Source organism: Giraffa tippelskirchi, chromosome 6, assembly GCF_054371585.1.
Source record: "Giraffa tippelskirchi isolate mGirTip1 chromosome 6, T2T-mGirTip1v1.2.pri, whole genome shotgun sequence".
NCBI lineage: Eukaryota > Metazoa > Chordata > Mammalia > Artiodactyla > Giraffidae > Giraffa > Giraffa tippelskirchi.
The window spans coordinates 133117147-133139522 of NC_137280.1; the positions used below are offsets into that span (position 1 = coordinate 133117147).

The following is a 22376-nucleotide window of genomic DNA, read 5'->3' on the forward strand; positions in this document are numbered from 1 at the left end:
ACACTTTTCTCTAAAGCATCTCAGCAGCACAGGACATACTCACTCTTCAGGTGTTGATGCCTTAAGCCAAACAGCAATGCCATTTCATAACAAAAGCGGCCACTGGACAGCTGGCGTCCATACACCTGGACCTGGGCCAGCCAGAGAAGCACCTGTACTAATTCCATGTCTGTCTCCATGCTGGTCTGGAGTGTAGAATAGAGTTGCACAGACTGCAGAAGATAGTTCCTGGCCGGCTGCTGAGGCCAGGACTTAAGGGTCAGATGGCCAAGATTGGCCAAAGCCACTGCCTGGTTGCGCACATCCTCCACCTCCTGGGCTCTGCTCAAGGCCCGAAGATAGCTCTTGGCTGCCCTGTTCACCCGGCCTTCACCTTGAAGTGCAAGTCCCATGAGGTTATAGACCACTCCTTTGTGGATAACACTCTCTGTCTCCTTCAGGGAGTATAAGAATGGCTCAAGGATGTCCAAAGACTTCTTTGGCTGGCTGGATAAGAGATAGGCCCATGCCAAGCAGAGGGAAGACTCAAAAGCTTCCTGCTCACTCAGCAGCTGGCCTAGCATCAAAGCTTGGCTCAGGTAGTGGATGGCACCATCAGGAGACCTGTGTTGGAGGTACACTTTGGACAGGATGAGACACAGGACCCTCTGGGTGCTCCAATCTGCCTGTTCCTCACAGGAAGTCAGTGCCTGCCTGAGTGCCGGGCAAGCCAGGGAAGAAACTTCACCCCAGCTTGGGGAGGAGATGCCAAGGAGCTTGGTGGTGTTCTGGAGGACAAGGTGGACCTGCCAAATTGGAAGGGCCATCCCTTGGACACTCTGAGTTCCACGCAGCCGGACAGAAGCCACTGCAAGGTGTGGCAGGTATTTTTTGTCATAGAGAAAACTCAAGATGGTGGCTGCAGCATCTGAGGTGGGAGGGTGTCCAGAGAGGAGCTGCAGGCGCTCGGCGAAGGGCAGGACCTCATCATGCCGGCCAAGGCTTAGGAGCAATCGGACAGCCAGAAAGCAGGCCCTGGCCTCCAGGGGGGAGCTGCCTGACACGATGCCCTGTCTCAGCACATAGGCCACCACATCCAGCTCACTCTTGGCACTATACTCCCGGTCAGGCAAGCAGGCCAACAAGGTACCTGCCTTCTCCAGCAATGATGAGCCTTTATGCCTCAGCCTCTGCCTCAGGTAGATGGTCGCTAAATTGATGTACAGGGCAGCCACCAAGGATAGATCCTTAAATGCCCCGTTGAGAATGTGGATGGCCTCCTCAAAGTACACCCTGGCCTGAGAGAGTTTGACCTTCCTGACGCTTAGCCGACCCAGGAGGAAGCAGAGTCGGGCGTGGGCCCAGGTCATGTGGCTCCGCTTGGCCCACTTCCTCGAGGCCTCCAGGTAGGCCATGAGCTCATCCTCCTCAGAGTAACTATAAAAGGAAGACGTGAGGAAAGAGAAGGAAAAATCATAGAGGCTCTTAAAGTGGTCAGCATAACCCTCATGATCCAGAAAAGCCAATATGGGGGCGAAGTTCTCAGCCTCCTCCTCCTCCGGACCAGTATTCAGGTTCATGAGCAATTCTGGGTCATCGAGGTCATCAGGCTCCGGCAGATGATAAGTGTCTGAGGCGGCTGAAAGGAGCTCTTCGTCCAGACTGGAGTCCTCAGAGCTGCTGGACTGTCTGAAGCCCACGGCCTGATGCTCCTCCCAGGCTCCACCAGGTCGGGTCTCCTTGAAGCCTTCAGACTGGGACACTGTAAGGGACAGGCAGAATTGAGCAACACTAAGTACCTGCAACTATGGTGGCCAGCTCTTGGCAAGAGGACAAGATTCTGTCCCACAGGACTGGAGGTCTGGCTCAGCATGATCTCTACTCACCGCTCAGATCGTTTGGAAGACTTTGGATGGATTCAAACCCACCTGGATAGAGATAAAGGACAGAACTGAGTTAGGTCAGAATGGCCCAGTATGCCTATGCCTGCATGTGTTCCCTGGACCAATGGCCCCTTAGACACTTTGTGTTTCAGACCATCTGCTGTCCCTAAGGTACAAGACAGCATCTCCCCTTCACCATCAGTGCTGCAGGGACCTAAAGATTATCTGGTTTAACCCACTCACCATACAGTTGAGAACTGACGTAGAAATGAGAACAGAGAAACAGGAGCTCTATGCCAAGAGGTGTGAGTATGCAGGGCAGGGGTGATGATGGAATCTGAAGGCCCAAATCTCTCAGTGAGTTTAGGACAGAGCCGTGATCCAAATTCCATGGGCAGCACACTTTCGGCATGTGGCACTGCCTCTCGTTTCCATGTGTACAGCCTTCCTTCTTCCTTCCTCTATCATCCACCCATTCAACAGACAGATTCAGTGTGCACAATGTGCTTTGTAAATTTGATAGGATGAGGTGACCAAATGTCAATAATTAAGAAAAGAAGGTAAAGAAGCATCTGAGGTTCCTAAGTCTTGTTCCCTGAAGTACTTTGATGGGATGAGGTGGGAGAAAGCACAAGCTCTAGTAGTTTTAGACATTGTGAATTTGTAGTACTTGCAGGAGCTCTAGCAGAGAATGAAACAGATCTGTGGTCAAGGAGAAAAGTGGAGACTTGCAAATATGGATTTGTGACTGACACTAGGTCACAAAGAATGTCTCCAAGTCCCAAAGAAGGATTTGGAAGGAAAAGCAAAGCAGGTGGGGGAGGAGTGGTTAGAGGGGATTTGTGAATGAGCTGGGAAAACATCAGCATTTTACTGGCAGATGAGAGCCAATCCAGGAGACTGGAAAGGCACAGAGAAAAGAGAAGTCATGGAGACCAAGGTGGTTTATGGTGCAGCCATCTAACAAAAGTGACATAAGTGAAACAAAAGTGAAACAAGATACGTGAACAAAAGTGAACAAGATAACAAAAGTGTACACATTTCACTGTGCTCAAAAGTGAACAAAAGTGAAATAAGATAAGGTGAGAACCAAAAAGATGACCTTGGGCTTGGCAGCAAAGAAGTTGACCCCCTTGGCCAAAGTAGCCACAGTGGAGCTTGTGGAGGTAAAGGCCAGGTTCGTGCTCCACAGAACAGGGACTGCTAGAAAAAAGATTCTACCTCTTCCTGGCAAAGAAGCAATAGCCAGCCACCTGTGCCCCCACTCTGAGCTCTCCAGTGAACTTTGAGGGTAGCAGGCCCCTCACCAAGTCAAGCCTCCACTTGCTATTCTCAGAAGGTTTCTTCTGTGAGTGTCATTGAAGGTACTTGATATCTGCAACCCTCAAAGGTCCTACAGCCAACCACAGCAGAGCGAGAGAGCTGGATGCTGGGTTCCTGCACCTGTCCCTCACTGATGCTGTGGGACATGTGTCTGTCTTACTGCAACCATTTCTCTTGGGCCCAGGACCCCCAAGAACACAAATAATATAGGAATTATCAAAAAAAAAAAAAATGCTTCCTCTCAGAGAAAGAATTACAGGGCATAGGCCTTGGGGGAGTTGGAATTTACCAACAGGATGCCCCTTCTGCTGGTTGCCTTGGTGCCAGGGACAACCTGTGAAGCCATGAAGTGCAGCCCGGCACCCAGCAGAGATGCACCCTTGGTCTGTAGATAAGAGCTTATGGGCTGCCTGAGACCTGTCCCTGATCTCCCTCAACCACTGGGTCAACAGTTGGCAGATACCCTGGATCCAAGTCTGCAGCCACCCCTACCTCCAAAGCAGGCCCCTAATCCTTGATTTTCAGACCTTGGCTCCTGACTACCAGGCTCCATTCATAACTTCAGCTTCCTGGTTCAGCTTGGTGCAGCAGTGTGATCTGCCGGTAGTAAGAAAGTGCTGCCTGGGGTGGTGTTGATACCTGGGCAAGGTGCTAATCACAAATGTTTCTGTGCCTGGAGAAAGTTTCTAACTCCCACTTCTGCTCCAGAGGCTAGCCTGTGAATCCTTCTGCAGAATCTCTGGCCATACCCATGAAATGTGTGCCATCTAATATGGCCACAAACGAGTGGATGCAGCATCCCCATCCCTGAAAAGATAGGAGAAACAGGAATTCTTCCTCAAACTCTGTCAATGGATGAAGCACTTCCTGACACAGAGCAGGGGACCTCTCACAAAGTAAGGGAAAGGAGTGTCATTCATTCACTCAGTCAGTCATTCAGACACCGCTGAAAACTGTGCTAGGTACTGAGGCTCCTCACTCACCCAAGGCTGACATATCCAACAGTCCAAAGTCATTTTGTGTCAGGGGCAATGTGGCGAAATAGGAATTGTCCTGACTAGAGGACAGGGGAGGGCAGTTCTTATCCTGGCTCAGGCATAATTCACTTGGGCCTCAGCTTCCTAATCTATAAAATGACAGAAGTCATTTCATAGGGTCTTTCCAGCTATAATGTTCTGTAGCTCCACCTTTATTATTGTGGGGCCAGACGTATTTCAGCCCTAGGAGAAAGACCCTCAGCCACAACCCAGGAAGTTTTCTTCTCCAGTTTAAAATGGAAGGTTCAATATGGCCAGCCTCCCATACTATAGCTGAGTTGATTTCGTTACATCTCATAGTTTTTAGGCACCAAGTCCGTTGTGACTCTAGAATCATCTGAAATCCAAAGTGAAAATGCTGCAAATCAAATATGACCCAGGTCATCAACTGAACTGTGGTCACAGCCCCACACACATGCATGTGATTAGAACTTTAGAGATGCTGTACTTTTTGGTTAGGAACAATTCCTTAATCTTGAGGAGTTTGGGCTTTCTCACATTGTTGGGGTGGGGGCGGGTGCAGCTGAGAAGCAAATACTCACTAAGCTGGTAGACAGATGTTATGTCAGTCTGAGCAAGTGTGCGGAGGAAGCTGACACACTCAGCTTTCCTGTCATTTCCCAGGAACCCCAGAGAGCATTTTTCCTCATCACTGAAAAAGGCGGAGTTCTTGCTCCTGTGTTGAGGCAAAAGACATGGACACAGATCAGTGCAAGGTTTCAGACACGACCTCTTCTCTCTTCACCCTAGAATGCAGTGAAGGACACAGAGAAGCCATCAACCTACACAGCCAGAGCTGAAATCAGACTCTTCATCTCACTGCTGTATAATGCTTTTATTTATACATCAAAGAAGAGCTGGAAGCACCTCATCTGTGCAGAACCGACCTACATGGTGGCTGAAGAAGTGGCACATGAAAACAACCCTCCAATTAAATCTCCATCTCTCAAGAAAAACAAAACCCCTGCCTTCAACCCCTACCCATTCTGTGAGACCACATGGTGACCATTTCTAAGGAAAGAAATAGAAACTGGCTGTCCTAAATGCAAGGGTTGGAAAAGGACCATTAAAAAATGTTTCTTTGACAGATTATTTCAAGAAAACACTCAGGACTGATGACACAATTTAGAGGAACAATGGAGAAAGCTTGATTATAGTCAGAAGAAACCCTTCACAGCTGATATTGACATCAGATTTCATGACACAGCACAACAGTGTTATGCACCATAAAGAGAGGGAAAGAAGGCTAAGGCATGGGAAGTGGGTAGAAGGAAGGGCAGGGGGCTAGAAGAAATGATTATAAATAATAGAGCTCTGTATATTCACTTTACTGTATAAACTAATTGTTAAAACCAATTTGTCAGATAGATACCTGTCATAAAATCAAAGAGCATGAAAATTAGAAGTACCTTGGAAAGTATTCAGTCCAGTATCCATCTAGACAACATTTAATATCTCTTTGTTCCCAATACATTTTTAACTTCAGAATCCAGTTTTAAAACAAAAATAACTTGGAAGCCCAAGTGTTAATAACAGCTAATACTTTGTGGGGGGTGTTTATTATGAATCAGATACTCATTTAATGCATGCAGTTGCCCTATGATGCATATACTATTCTTATTCCCTTTTTACAGAGGAAGAGACTGAGGTACAGAAAAATAAAGTCTGTGGTTAGGTAACCGTAAAGCAGGATATGAGGAGCTTCTTTACTTCAAGCATGGTTAAGGGAGGGGCTGGGATGCAGTGCCATGGTCTGCCACTTACCCATTGTCTCCATAGTTCAGATAAATGCAGTATGAAAGTTAGCCACTTTAGTGGCTGTTTTCTAGTTGAGAAAACTAGCCACTAATGTGAACTGCTCAAGGTCCCAACTCTGATTAGAGGCAGAACTGGCACTAAAGCTTGTCTTGACATCTACAGCTCTTGACACCATACTTAAGTCAGTCAGTTCAGTTGCTCAGTCGTGTCTGACTCTTTATGACCCCACAGGCTGCAGTACGCCAAGCCTCCCTGTCTTATGGAACCCCTATCTCTCTGGCTTGACCTCCAGATTCTCCCCAGCAGTTTAAGATATTCCATCCTTAAAAAAGCATGTAACTGAATTCTACATCTAAACTCATTTGAGATAAAAAGAATAATATGATTCCATTCTTGAATTTACTATTTCATTTACTCTTCGTAACAATCCTACGATGTGGTATTTTTATTCATATTTGTAGATGAAGATTCAGAAAGGTTTAGTGACATGCTCAAAATTACACAGCTGTAAAGTGGTAAAGCTGAGACCGAAGCTGAGGTCTTCTGCCTCTGTGTCCATTGCCTGTGGCTAATATGCTAACGCCCTGAGTCCCAGATACTTAAGAGTCCAAGAAGTTTGACAAATTACATTAGGGCTTGCTGGCATGGAGATGGACTTAGAAGGAGTGTGATAGGGCTTCTAGAAATACAGCAGGCTGAAGCACAGGGCTACTTTCCACCATACACACAGACAAAGCATGGATAAAATCTGATAAAGATAAGCATTTTAATATAGTCTTTAACTTTAAAGAGAGAAAGGGAAATTCCTGGGAACCAGAAACAAAAGGAGAAACCAAAGCCAAGTTGGTAAGTTAGAGCAAATGGTCCAGAGATGCTGGCGGTTCTCAGCTGGGACACTGGCCCTCAGAGGTGGGGCTGACCTGCTAATACCACTTAGGGACAGAATGTGACTTTGGACCTGTGTGAAGCAGGGAAGCTGAATGGAGCTCCCAAAATAGCTTTCTGTTCCCTATGGCCTAAAATCTAGAAGGACTGCAACTTCTATAAAAGGGGACTGGAAACTTCTCATAACCTGCCAAGAAAACGCTTTCTGTCTGTCTGAGTGCCTGGAAAAAATAAAACACCTAGGCTTACACTATTAGAAGGTATGGGATATGAATTTACACTGCACAATGTAGGTACCCTATCAGAGAACCAGATCTGAACCACTGAGTTTCTAAGTTTCCAGGGAAAGCAAAGGCCAAAATTGCTCTGCTGGAATGCTTTCTGTAGTCAAGGCTTCAGGCAAAGACCATCTTTTAAAATGTTGAAAGTTCATTCACATAACTAAAAATACAAACCACACAAGAAAACAAAGAGAGTCAGCAAATGCACAAATGGGTAGATCAACACTACAATAGAACTAACAGTAATCTGAAGATAATTTATAATTAGCATGGTCAAAATAATGAAATAAAAAGAATGACTAGAAGCTACAATGAAAATATGGGACTACAAGAGCAGAAACAGCGTATGTGAAAAATAGCAAAATACAAATTTTAGAAGTGAAAATAAAAGCATGGACATTTGGGACCATATGAGTAAAGTTAAACAACAGACTTAGTCACAGCAAAGAAGAAAATTGGTGCAACTAAAGAATGTTCCGAGGAAATCATCCAGAATGTAGCCTAGCATGACAAAAGATGAAAAATATAAAGGAACTGATTAAGCAAGACTGAGGATAGAATGACAAGTCCAACATACCTCTAACAGGAATTCCAGAAGAGAGACTAAAGAGAATGAGAGAGAGGCAATATTCAAAGGAAGAATGACTGAGCATTTTCCAGAATTGAAGAAAGACATGAGTCTTCAAATTGAAGAAGCACACCAAGTCCTAAGCAAAACAAATAAAAATAACACAATTTAAACATGATTTCCATTTCATTAATGTTATAAGTCTTTTTGGATTTTCTATTTCTCCTAATCATTCTTTCTGGGTTCAATTATCAATTAAGTAACAATTCAACTCATGGAATAAAAGAGTTAAATATAAAGGATAAGAACATAAATTAATGAAATAAAAGCAAAGTAGAAAAATTATAAAGGTAAATATGAAATTAATGAAATAGAAAACAAACAATAAAGATGGTCAACAAAAGAAAAATTGGTTTTCTGAAAAGACTAATAAGATTGACAGAACTCTGGCAAAATGGATTTGAAATTTTATATTAATAATTAATTTTCACTCTACACTTTGAAGATATTATTCTACACCTAAGTAAATGATCATTCAAGAGTATATTTTAAGTATCTTAAAGAGATGGAGAGCATTTACCAACTCACAGATCTCCACTGAAATATCTACCTAGAGGTGTACATGATGGAGAAAGAAGCAGACAACTTGCTATAAATAATAGAATATATCAAAGCTAGACATATTATGGTACAATTGCAAAACATCAATAACAAAACAAAACCTTAACAAAAACAGTGAGATAAAAGCTACCTACTGCAAAGAAATGGTCATGAAACAGCAAACTTCTCATCAACAAAAATAGATGCCACAAGAAATAGAATTATAAAGAAGACACAGATAAACAATAAGAATAAAAGAGGGGATTAACAAAGAAATTTTTTAACACTTAATACCATGAAATATTGGCTTTTCTCCTATTCTCTTATATCTGGTTTCGAGTATATTAATCTTTCAATCTTATTTATTTTTAAATTTAGGCATTTAAGTATATAAATTTCTTATAAGTAACACTTTATGAAAATGAACTATATCTTTTACAACATGAATAAATCTTAAATTTATAATGTCACTTGAGGAAAAGGCCAGTTGTAGAAAAAACATTTATATAAAATTTTAATACACAAAACCATAGTATTTTCATTTATAAACAAATGTCAATTTTTTAAACGTATCAGAATAAGGACTGGAAATTTCAAACAAGTGTTGGCCTATAGGATGGAATCAGGATCAGAGGATGGAAGTATGAGGGGGTAAAAAGGCATCTTCAATTATATCTAAAGACTTTTTTTCACTCAAAACACACACAAACTTAAAACAAACACAAACACATTAAATGTTAAAAAAAAAAAAAGAGGACAAATGTGGCCTTCTGTCACTTTCAAAAGGGTGATAGTCTTTAAAGTCACTCTGGTCAAATACAAAGACTTTGTCTATTCAGACAGACTTGCCCAATGTTTAAGAACGGGTTTTCCAGCTACTATTGCTGTGAAACTAGGTAGCTGATGTTGAAATCTGAGCTATAAAAAAAGAAACTCACAAAAATCTGCTTCCATGGATAAGCAAAATCCCATTCCCACGTGTCAGAGGCATGACATAAATCTGACTCAGAAAACAGCTTCTGAGAAATTTCATTGTCAATACACAGCCGATTTGGTTAAATCAAAAAAAATATGCATGCATGCATACGTACATACATACATATGTTGTAGTAACACTTCGGAGAATAAAAACCCAGCACAGGGAGGGAAGCTGAGAGGAGAGGATGGAGACTTCAGCAAATGCTGGGCCATCTTCAGAGACCTGACCCCAAACGAACACAGACTAAGAGTGACACCCAGTGGCCTGATCACAGGGGCAGCACAGCACACAGGGATGGTGGCTCCTGGTCCACACCCTGGCTGCTGCAGGCGGCAGGGTGTTTGTGGGGTTTTCATCCAACTACTGTGTTTTGAGAGTGTTGTCTGTAATCTAGAGAGTGCTTTAGGGGTGTGCAATGAACCAGTTCCCCTCCCCTCTCCCTCTGCCACCCTTCTGTCTCCTGTCCACTCTCCCCTTCCTTCCCTACGAAATGTGCAATCTTTGGTGCATGGGGTCCCATGGGTGACCAGGTGGAGGCCAACAGGTGACTCTGTGCAAGTAAGGAGAAGGTTTCCTACCACCTCTGTGATACAGGGGATGATATTCTTCAGGATGAGTGTATCCTGTGAAACTAAGCCAGCTACAATGTGATGATCAGATTAATTTAGTAGTACTGGGTTATTGTCATTTCAGGCACGGTACGAGGTTATTGTTTAGTTGTTAAGTCATGTCTGACTTTTTTGCAATACCATGGACTGTAGCCTGCCAGCCTACTGGAGTGGGTTGCTATTTCCTTCTCAGGGGGAGCTTTCCTCCCGACCCAGGCATCGAACCCGTGTCTCCTGCGCTGACAAGCGGATTCTTTACCGCTGAGCCACCAGGGAAGCCCATGGTATGTGGTACAAAAGTCCAATATAATTGATGAAATCTGACACCTACCCTCAATAGCCTATTTAAATGGCCTCTCAAAGATTACCACCCACAACAGTAACAGCAATAATAAGAGTTAATGCATATTGATCATAATACACACACATACCCCCTCATACACCCTATGCCAGACACCATTCTAAGGGATTTACGTGTAGCTCATTTCAACCCAAGACAATCTTATGGGCAAATACTAACACTGTATGCATTTTGCAGATGAGAAAACTAAAGCTTAGAGAGACAAATTAACATACCCAAAGTCATCCACTGGTAAGCTAATGGAGACACAGGATGTGCTCGTGTGGCTATAAATGCCTATCAGGAGATCTGGCTCTGAAACTCTTTATTACTGAGCTGTGCTACTTTCCAATGACCAGTGACCTCCTCATGGCCAGTGTCTTCTCAATGGTCAATCTCCAGGGCCTTTCACAGTGTTAAACATCCCCCATTTCCCACATGGCTAGTACTTCCTCCTTTTCAGTTGTCTCCTTCACTACATTCTTTCTTTCTCTGCTCTGTAAATGGTTCTTCCCCACTAAGTCTCTCTTCTTTTTATTCTTTCTCCCTTTCATCAGAGCCTCAGGACTCTGCTGTTGAAAGAGAACCCCAGATTTAACATCAGAAATCTGGGATTCCAGACCCAAGGCTGAGGGTTCAGCTGTTTCACTCCTGGGATCCTCACCTACCCCTGCAGTAAACTGAGGGGATAGTTAGAGCAGCAGTTTTCACCCAGTCTGTACACTAGCCCCTCCTGGGGAGCTTTTAAACAATAGCTGCCCAGGCCCCACACAGACCAATGAGAATGAACTTCTAGGGGCAGGACACAAGGATCCATATTTGTAAAGCTCCCACAATCTCTAAAGTCTGTTGACTGGTCCTAGCAGTGCCCTCTCCTCTCCAGTCCCTGTGCTCCTTCCTAAATGCCCCTAAACTCAGTCTTCTTATTGGTCCCTTGCCTCCAGGCTCTCCCCTGACCATGCATAGCTCGCCCAAAGCCAGAGCTGGCTTCCTAGACAAAAGTCCCAGTCACATCATGTCACCCTTGCTCAGATACATCCAGTGGCTCCTCATTCCCTGCCAGGTGAAGGACAAGTCCTTGGCACTGGCGTTTCCCGTCTTTCACATCATGGCCCCCATAAGCCTTTGCCACAGTAGCGCCCATCAGGTGAGCTGCTCCTAACAAAACGAATCATTCCTCAACATCTCCCTTACTGTCCTACCCGTGACCTCCTTTCCTATTTCTGTCTGTTGAAATGTCTTATATCATGCAAAGCTGAACTCACATGTTACCTTTTTGAGGAAAGTTCTCTTGACAGGAGAGTTTACCTCCTTATAAACTCCTATTGTACTCCATACCTCTCCAGGAGCTCAGTGAGTCACTCCTCTTATAGAGGTACCTGGGTTCCCACATGTTTGTGTAGGGAAAATTACCTTCTCTCCCCTCTTGCTACAAAGGAAAAAGCTTGCTCTTGTCTCAGTCTCCTTAGTGGCTCTTTCAGTGAGGGAAGGAGTTCCAGTCTGAGTGTTCAGAGCCTAAGGCATTGCTTGGGCCATGTTTTCCCCACGTGGAGGGCTACAGTGTCTCAAGTTTAGCTACCAACTCTGTATTTCCTCTAGTACTTCCTGGACACAGGCTTTTCACTATTTCCTATCCCACTGCAGGATGCTCACCCAGAGAGAGGTGGAGGTATTCTAGGACTTATGACAGGGTGGATTGAACAGGCTTGCCACCTGCTGCTGACTGGTCACATGGTAGCTCTGTGCCTCAGAACCAAGCCTTTTGGATTTAAGGCAGGAAACAGTAAAAGAGGCACTCCGTCATCCTGGCCAACACTAACTTCCCACACTAAACTTTCAGCAGATAGACCTACATGAGAGGGAACTCTTCATTTACTAAGCAGTAGTCTACAGGCCCCTGTGCATGCACTCCCTTGATGGAGCCCCTTGATTGGATGGGAAAATCTAAGAGCGGGCCTTGAGTTTGGAGGGTTGTGCTTCTCTCCTTGCACAGAGGAAGGCCTCAATGACCATTTGCTGAAATAAACTGACTCCTTCCCTGGTCACTCATCTTTCCCTTCCTATCACTCCTCATGTTGTCTAGGTTGTCAGAATGTGCTCTTATGGGTTTGTGTTACTAGGAAGCCCTGAAGCTCATCTGTAACCTCCACAGAATGGGAGAGGACCACTAGGGAAAGAGGCCCTGCTTCAGCACATCACAGACAGTCTATCTGTCATACTCACATTGGGGAATAAGAATCAGGATCTATGATCCTGGTGGGGACAAAGCCCACTTCTCCCGAGAGCACTGACTTCCCAATGAACCACTGAAGCCCAGGAATGACAAAGCCGATGATCTCAATGCTTTCTCCCTTGTGGAAATTCAGCTCATCCTTTTCTTCCCTCTCATATTCCTTCCAGGCCTTACATTTTCCTCTACCTGTGGGAAAACAGAACACAGATCAACTGACTAAGGCAGAAACAGCTGAGCCACCCACTAGCTTCCAATGTAATATGAAATGAAGTGTTCCCAAGACTTTAGAACTTTAAGGACCAGTGAAATTTCTCCCCACTCGTCAAAAAAAAAAAAAAAGAAAGAAAGAAATTGGTAGGAATGATCCAGGGTAACTGGCTTTTCATTTGGCCAATCTAGGAAATTCAAAAAATGAACTACCATCTACTTTTACCATTGTTTTATAAAGGAAACTTTAACAAATGTAGGAAATATAATCTCAGAATAGTAGGTATTTCTTAAAACAGAATAAAGGCAGCTTGTATAAAACTAGAAAGCTCATTATATTGTCCTACTTTGTCTTATTTGCTGTTACCATGCAAACACTTCATCATGGTTAGCACAGATCCACAGACCAGGGTGAGGACCACTGTAGGATCTCTCCATTTCTTTCTGGCTCCTTTGGCCATTATGACTGTCCAGCTCCCTAGCTATTGATTGTGCCTTCAAAATCAGAAGTTTCCACTGCTTTGGGGGTTAATAGTATCTACCATGTGTTAAACACTTACAATGTGACAAAACTGTACTAAGTGATCTATAGATGTCACTTAGTTTAGTTCCCATGACAAATCTGAAGTTGGTTTTACAGTATCCTCATTTGCTATTGAGGAAGTTGCGGCATAGTGAGGGCACATCACAAATAGGCTGAGGTCACACTGGTTTTAAGTTGTAGGGCTAGAATCTGAACCTAGAACATACTTCACAGCCCCATATTCCTAACTACAAGGCCATACTGCCTCAGATAGCTAAAAATCTTGTTTATGGTCGATTATTGATTAGATCTAATGTCTGGATCTCATAATTCCCTCTGTATATTTTTAAGTGTTATTTGAGTTCAGAACTTTAAAAACTTCACTTTGTGCTAGGTGTGGTAAGGCAGCTCCAAGGATGAAGATGAAAACATTAAATTTTATTATCTAGTAGATATAAATATACTTACAGATATATGTGTGTTTATGTATATATATGTGTGTGTGTATATATATATTTATGTGTGTATATGTATATATAAGTATGTGCATCGCATGCATGTTCAGTCAAGTCCAACTCTTTGTGACCCTATGGACTGTAGCCCGCCAGGCTCCTCTATCCATGGGACTCTCCAGGCAAGAATACTGGAGTGGGCTGCCATTTCCTTCTCCAGGGAATCTTCCCAACCCAGGGATTGAACCCACGTCTCTTGTGTCTCCTGCATTGGTAGGTGGATTCTTTACCACTGAGCCATCTGAGAAGCCCATATATACCCACACATACATAGAGAGATTAACTAAAATGTATGCATATATTTATACATATATATGTATGCATGTATTTCATTATTCAACAAATATTTACTGAGCACTCACTATGTGCCAAGCATTCTTAATCTTCCTAAGCACAAAATTCTAAGGGAAATTAGAAAACATTTTGACTAGAGATTGAAAGCCACATCTGGCCTACATGGGGCTTCTTTTTCACCCACATATCTTTTTTTTTTTTTTTTAATTTATTTATTTTAGTTGGGGTAATTACTTTACAATATTGTAGTGGTCCTTGCCATACATTGACACGAATCAGGCATGGGTTTACATGTGTTCCCCATCCTGAACCCCCCTCCCACCTCTCTCCCCATCCCATCCCTCTGGGTCATCCCATTGCCCCAGCCCTGAGCATTTGTCTCATGCATCGAACCTGGAATGGTATTCTGTTTCACATATGATAATATACATGTTTCAATGCTATTCTCCCAGAACGTCCCACCCTCACCTTCTCCCTCAGAGTCCATAGACTGTTCTATGCATCTGTGTCTCTTATTCTGTCTCACATATAGGGTTATCGTTACCGTATTTCAAATTCCATATATATGCATTAGTATACTGTATTGGTGTTTTTCTTTCTGGCTTACTTCACTCTGTATAATGGGCTCCAGTTTCATCCATCTCAATAGAACTGATTCAAATGTATTTTTTTTAATGGCTGAGTAATATTCCATTGTGTATATGTACCACAGCTTCCTTATCCATTCGTCTGCTGATGGACATCTAGGTTGCTTCCATGTCCTGGCTATTGTAAACAGTGCTGCGATGAACATTGGGGTACACGTGTCTCTTTCAATTCTGGTTTCCTCGGTGTGTATGCCCAGCAATGGGATTGCTGGGTCATATGGCAGTTCTATTCCCAGTTTTTTAAGGAATCTCCACACTGTTCTCCATGGTGGCTGTACCAGTTTGCATTCCCACCAACAGTGTAAGAGGGTTCCCTTTTCTCCACACCCTCTCCAACATTTATTGCTTGTAGACTTTTGGATAGCAGCCATTCTGACTGGTGTGAAATGGTACCTCATTGTGGTTTTGATTTGCATTTCTCTAATAATGAGTGATGTTGAGCATCTTTTCATGTGTTTGTTAGCCATCTGTATGTCTTCTTTGGAGAAATGTCTGTTTAGTTCTTTGGCCCATTTTTTGATTGGGTCGTTTATTTTTCTGGAATTCAGCTGCAGAAGTTGCTTGTATATTTTTGAGATTAATTGTTTGTCTGTTGCTTCGTTTGCTATTATTTTCTCCCATTCTGAAGGCTGTCTTTTCACCTTGCTTATAGTTTCCTTTGTTGTCACCCACATATCTTTAAAACCCTACGGTCCCCACCATTTCCTAACATCATCTTCCATTCAGGCCCTCCATGCATCTGTATGTTCTGCCTGCCCTTGGAGGCATTTATATCTACAGTATAGCCCTGATCTGAGACCTCTCACTTCACAGGCAAGGAAACCCATGTCTACGGATGGTATAACTGGCTTCCCCAAATGGAGTCAACAGCGGAGATGAGACAGGAATTCACATCAACTGACTCCAAATCTGTGGATAAAGTAGAAGGCAGAGCAATATTATCTCCCTACCAATACTGTCTTCAACTCAGCCATACCTATCTGATAGGAGCCTGTCCAATCTCTCTTCCTGGAAAGGCCACAGCTTCCTGGATAATTCTTTAGGAACCATCTGTCAATGGAAACACAGGGTTTGCAAACACGGATTTCAAAAAATTTGAAAAGTGAACAGAATAATTCATTAAAATAACAATGATGGTAATAATGATAAGTATTATTGTCATTTGGATTACTCTTATTTTAATAGTGGCAAACATTCATTGAGAACGTACTTTTTATCAAACATTATGAAAAAGAGGGAAGCGCAACAGGCATGGGGTATTTTATAGCTCAGCAATTAGTTTGTCAGTTAAGTAACTAACAAAGGATCCCACTCCATTCTACTGTCAGACTCTGACACACAGGGCCCATGGCCTGGAATCATGTTTATTGTTACTCTGCTGGAATTTATACTACCTCCCAGCAAGGATTCTCAGACTCTAGTATGAAAAACATCCCCTGATATTTAAGGGGAGCTTACATAAATTAACGATTTTTAGATCCAACCCCAAGAGAGACTGAGGAAGACCATGGGGTATAAACTTGTAGTAAAATACCCAAGTTACTCTGGTACAATTGGTCCCCAGTCCCCACAAACACTGCATTGGAGACCAGACAGTGTTATTTCTTCTTTGATGCAATGTCCATTTGAAATTTTGGGTTTTCTCCACTTCATCTAATTGTGCAAATCTTGACTGTTAAAAAAACAAAAAAGATAAAAAGCATCCAGATTTGTTCCCTCCCTGGCACCACGGATGTCCATATCTACAAATGTGCCTACTCTGTTCTGTGCAGACTTCAGTGTGCTCTGGGACCCTCTTCAGGATTTGAGTGGCTACTCACTGGTGGAAAGGGAGAAGCAAGGGTTCCAAGGCTGACACTGGCACCAGGCCCCGCTGACCCGTCACCAAGGACACGCCTTCCCACTCAGACTCGCCTTCAGCCATCTTCACCGAGATTAACTCATTCTTGCAAAGTGTCAAATACTCCCCTTCCTTCTCAGCTGGCTGAGCCACAGAGCACATGGCTCTGCAGAAGAAGTGACCTGTAGATAATGAGACAAGCTCTTTCCAAGGAGTAGCAGGGAGTAAAAAGGGAGTATCCACTATGTATATTTCCATCAGAGCCCAAATACTTTTCTTTCTGAAAATAAAGTACACAGTCCAGGGAGAGGTGCTACAGGAGGTCTTTGTGACCCCAGGAAATTGGTACCAGGTTCAAACAAAAAAAAACCACTGAGAGGGAATTAACTCAAAATAGGCACCAAAAATTCCAAATAATTCTTAAGAATGAGGTTTAATTGTTACTTCACCTTGGGAAAAGATGAAACAAAGTTAGTGAAAATATATTTAAGGGAACTTCAGTTATAATTGCAACCCCATGCTTAATCATAAGATCAAAAAGGAATAAATTAAGTTGATTTTGGATGAACATAACTTCTCCAACTAAATTTCATAGTCGTACAGTATGCAAGTTTTTCTTTCTTGTATGATTCATGTGATAAAATCAGAAAGAGAATTATTCTGCAAAATATTCTACAGAAATCTGGCTCTTTCACTGTGTCTATAATGTCATCAGTTGTTAACCAGTTGGTTGCAGCCTAGATTGATCCTTCCTTGTAAACAGATTGGTGGGTGTTCCAAGAAGTTTTCTAATATCACTTTCTTCAATCTCATGAAATCATGCAAGTTTTGCAAGATCTGCAATTTTATTTTACAATCAAATTATATCACATGCTTGGAATAATGGTTCTTAATTTTGGGTACACATTAGAATAATCTGCAACTTTTGAAAAATACCAAAGCTTGACCCCCATCTCTGGAGATAAACTGACCCCAGTGGAGCCCTGACATGGGCATCTTCTTAAAAATTCTCAAGCGGTTCCAACATCAGACAATCAGTAAGACTGGCCAACACAGCTGTTCATGTGATATTGATGTTAAACTGAGATGCTTGAAATAATACTATAACCGGTGGGTTCATTTGTGAATACTTTCATGTTTGAATGGTTTTTTGCCTCCCTCTATATCCTATTGTGAGGACTCTGATAACAAATATCAGATAAGGCCCTCATTCCCACCCCTATACCATACTCACCTTCCTGGATCAGGAGTCCCAGGTATATAGCTTCCAGGTGTTTATCATCTATCGACACGTGGATCTCTGTATCCTCCACCAGTCGAGAGTTGAGCCAGTACTTGTAGTCAAAAAGGAGATGCTCCAGACATGTGGATACGTAGCCTAAGTCAAGCCCAACAGGATTCCTCAACAACATGATTTCTGCCATTAGCTGAGCATTAGGGTCAACAAGTTCCCACCTGAATTTCTCCCCCAGACCTTCATCCCTAACCTGACTCCATTTAACTGGGATTAGAAGAGCAAAGAGAGGTAGCTAGAAATTTTCTAAAACGAATTAGTTCTTCTCAGCATCTGTTGGGAAGTACAAATCATTTTTAAATCATGTTTATTTTCAACATATTATGAGTCTCCATAAACTCAGAATGAGATTATCAAACCAAATTACCTTTTTATAATACACCCATAGAGGAATCTCCAAGATTACAGTGTTGACTCTGGGGGTTCCTGGTTCCCCCTTAAAGTTCTCCTGACCAAATCCAAATTCTTATATCCCTGATGATATAGTAGCCAGGGAGATTCTCTATGATCCATAAGTGAGTCAGGATTTACTTTAACATTCTTCTGACCCTCCCCTTACCTCATGCCCAGTAAGATCTCATTTGTTAAAACCAGACTAAAAACTATGCAAACTGCAAAACTATAATGATTATGGATAGTATTTTAAACATTCCTATAAATTTAAATGATTTGTATTAAACTTTTTATTCTTCTCTAGACTTCCTTACTTTCTTAAGATGCAAAACCTGTCTTTTTCCATTCTGACTCTCCACTGTACTGATTTAGGCCCTGTGTATCTTCGGTGACAGTGTCTATCATCTTTTAATGTGCACAAAAATCACCTGGGACATTATCAAAATATAGATGCTGGTTCAGTAGGTTTAGGATGGGGCCTGTTGTTGTTTATTTGCTAAGGATTCCATTTTTCTAACAAGCCCCACTTGATGCTGATGCTGCTGGTCCATGGAGCACACTTTGAATAATAAGGATCTCTAATGGTCACAGAACAAGAGAAGAATTTATGGCTTCTAGTGAAGAGCCATCTTGACCCTCCACCCCTACATGAAATCACTTCCTGTGGTTTGCATGGAGCCCAGCATTGTCTAAGAGATGTAAAACATGCGCATCAATTCAAGAGGCCTCCTCTTGCTTTGCTTGGTTTTGCTTTGCAATTGTAACCTCCCTATCATGAGTTACTCTCCATGGAGATGGTAGGTAAACTATTTCCCACTACACTGCTACGGGTGCTGTGACCCAATATCCTTCTTTACCTTCTAGAAAACCCTGCATCCTGAGGCCCCTTTAGCAGACAATTCCCCCATATCTTTCTTTGACTCTTCCAAAAACATGGAACATGGATCTGGAACTATTTTGAACAGCTATTTAGATCCTACCTAAGGCTGGTTTCTTTTTCTTTTTAACCATAAATTTTGAATCTATCTCTATTTTGAATTTTGTAGATGAACAATAATTGTTGGGCAGTTTTAACTGATTATCTAATAACCTCTCCTTGAAACAAAGAAGTACTGCATGTGACATTTCAGTGCAGTATCTGCTTTAGATTTAGTTCCAGAAAGTTTGTGATATTTCAATTAGACCATCCAGTTAGCCACTATCTCTTTTAATTATCAGAGCCACACCAAATCCTTAATGTCAAGCTCTAAAAATTGGCTGATCTGAGACACAAGTGCTCCTTTGCCTGCCTACTCCATGTCATACCTAAGTTCAGGTAGGTGGAGAACTTCCAGATTTCCTCCATAGTCTTAAAGGTGATGAGGAACTGGGCTTTCTGGGACTGGATACCCACCAACCTGGCTGAGAGGTCCTGAGTAAAGAGAACAGCGAGTCAGTCTGGGATGACAGAAGTGTTCTGTGAACAAGTTCACATATGACAACATGCTGTGTATGAACTTCTTTTTTTGAGATATAATTGATATATAATATTGTATTAATTTTTAGTGTGCAATAGAATGATTTAACATATGTATATATTGTGAAATGACGACCACAGTAAGTTTAGTTAACATCCACCACCTCATATAATTACAGACTCATTTTTTCTTGTGATGAGAACTTTTAAGATCTATTCTCTTAGTAACTTTCAAATATTCAATATAGTATTGTTAACTACAGTCACCATGCTATATGTTACATCCCCAGCTCTTATTTATCTTATAACTGGAAGTGTGTACCTTTTAACCACTTTCACCAATTCTGGTATAGATTTTTTACATCACCAGAAAAACAAAAAGGAAATAACCTAAATGTTCATCGATAGGAGACTGGTTAAGATAAATTATGATTCATCCATTCAATGGATACATTACATGTTGTAAAATTATAATATTATATATCCATAAAAAAGAATAAAAAAGCTCTTTGTGAATTGATACAGGCTCCAAATAGACCCTGCTGAATGAAACAATAGCAGCAACAGAAAGAAAACAAAGTGTAGAACTGTGTACAGAAAATGTTATCCTTTGTGTTTAAAAAAAAAAGTACATGTTAGAGGGTGAAGAATGCAACACAGAAGGTACCTTGGAAGTAAATTCAATTGTGAATCTCTGTTTAATAATTATTTTTATGAAACTAGAAAACAGAAAAACTAAAGTATACAAAAATAAAAACTATCCATAATCCCTCCTTCTAGAGATCATCAATGTTAACAACTTTGTCTATGAACTTTGAACCTTTTATCCCATACGTGAGTTTCTATGAACTATTTTTATATGAATAGAATCACATTACTAAGTTATTTCGTAATAGTTTGTCACTAAACAATGTTTTGTGAACCATTTCATTAAATAATCTACATTATTTTTAATGGCTATATATGCCATTGTCACATTAAGATAATTAATTCTTACTGATTTATTATGATTAGACATTTGAGTTGTTTTAATTTTTTAACATCCTAAACAGCACTGTGATAAACATCCCATATCTAAATCTTTGCATGCAACCTTGATTGTTTTGACACAAGTAATTCCAAGAAGTGTAATTGGGAATACACATTTTCAATCCTAAAATACAGGAGTCAAGCTACTCTCCAAAAGGCTGTGCAATTTACACACAAGCAGAGAAAGAAGAGACCTGCAACATTTACCCCCTCTTTTTAAATACCTGAATAAAAAGGCCTGAATCACTGCCCAGACTTGGTTTTCCCCTAAAACCTTTCTCTTCTGTTTGTCCAAGCTTCTGGACTTGACTATAACAAGTTATGATCAGAAAGTCCCTCTCCCTCCAGGCCAGGTCCTACCATCAAAGATCAACACCTGAAATCCTATCCTGAGAGGCTGATTTCATCAACCTCTGAAATCCAACCTTGGAAAAAGAAGAGGACAGAAGGATCAAAGAAAAAGCCCCTACATCAGCAAAGTCAACTCTGAGATTCTCCCATCCCCGGCCCCAAGAGGCCTCAGATCCTTGGGAGATGTGGATCCTGGTAGTCAGGGAAGAGAGTCCTATGTAAAAACTGGTTTACAAGAAATTTATTACACACCAGGTACTTCAACAACAGTTTGATGAGCAATGCTTCATTTAACTTTCACAATAACCCTATGAAAAGAGTATAATTAAAGGCGTTAGCCCATTCTAAATACACTTTTATCACATTTAACCATTTCTGAAATAAAAGAAGCATGACATCATAAATAATTGTCATCGCTTATTTTCCTTCTCAAAATAATAAATTTATAATCAAATGGCATCTCAGATTTAATAGGAAACAGTATTATCCCTGTTTTATACTCAAGGATGCCAGAGCGCAGACAGGGTAAGTCAAGGGAGCCATGACACCCAAACTGGATCTCAGATTCAACTGACTCCAAGCCCCAGCAGGCTAGTTTGCACCACCAAACCCAGTTCTTGCCCATGTCAAAAGTGACTCAAATTAAAAGAAACTCACTAGTGGTAGTTAGTAGCTAATGCCTCCAAGTTTCTGAATTCTGGAGATTTAAAAACAAAACCACTCTGCTATTTATAACATATCTACTATTTCTGGAGCACATCCTACCACCCAACCACAATACCAAGCTCTCTACAGATTCTATCTCATTTACTTCTCCCAACAAACCAAATACTTTCTTTTCTATTACAAGGCCAATTAAGACAGTATGTTCCTCTTTTAAATTTGTATCAAATTCAAACAGAGACTGTAAAATAACTAGAACATGCTAGTTTAATATGTAAAGCGGTGTTCTCTTTCCCCCATCTCTTTTAACAACTTGCAGCAACTTTTAACTATTTCTGACTTTAATTCTCCTAGCAAGTACCCCCTAAAATATAAATAATTTAATTATATCCTCCTTCCTTGGTCTAGAACTTGAAGATACTATCTACCTACTATGAAAGATGAGAAATTGACTTATCTTATTGTCTTTTCCTCCTCTCATTCTAAATTTTATAGCTATTAATTTTTGATTGGTAACTTTGTTACTTAAGAGAAGTACACTTAGAGGTTACCAGTGACTGAGGAAAGGGGACAGAGGAGAGTTACTGTTTAGTGGGTACACTGTTTTAGTTCAGGATGATGAGAAATTCTGGAATGGATAGGGTGATGGTTGCACAATAATATAAATGCATTTAATATCACTGATGTGTACAG

General features: G+C 41.6%; 1 protein-coding gene across 9 annotated transcripts in view; it reads right to left on the reverse strand.

Moving 5' to 3' along the window:
• SH3TC2 (SH3 domain and tetratricopeptide repeats 2) overlaps positions 1-22376 on the reverse strand; it is a 364632-nt gene that overhangs the window by 321898 nt on the left and 20358 nt on the right. For all 9 annotated transcript variants that reach the window (XR_014055499.1, XR_014055497.1, XR_014055496.1 and 6 more), the window contains exons 4-11: positions 19490-19595; positions 17732-17875; positions 16478-16679; positions 15634-15707; positions 12465-12660; positions 4765-4898; positions 1866-1907; positions 44-1741 (exon numbers count right to left, since the gene is read on the reverse strand). Coding sequence is in view for 4 of the 9 variants with exons in the window: in XM_081495665.1 (XP_081351791.1) it covers positions 44-1741; positions 1866-1907; positions 4765-4898; positions 12465-12660; positions 15634-15707; positions 16478-16679; positions 17732-17875; positions 19490-19595 (2596 nt within the window). In the remaining 5 variants the exon portion in view is untranslated. The remainder of the gene's footprint in view (positions 1-43; positions 1742-1865; positions 1908-4764; positions 4899-12464; positions 12661-15633; positions 15708-16477; positions 16680-17731; positions 17876-19489; positions 19596-22376) is intronic.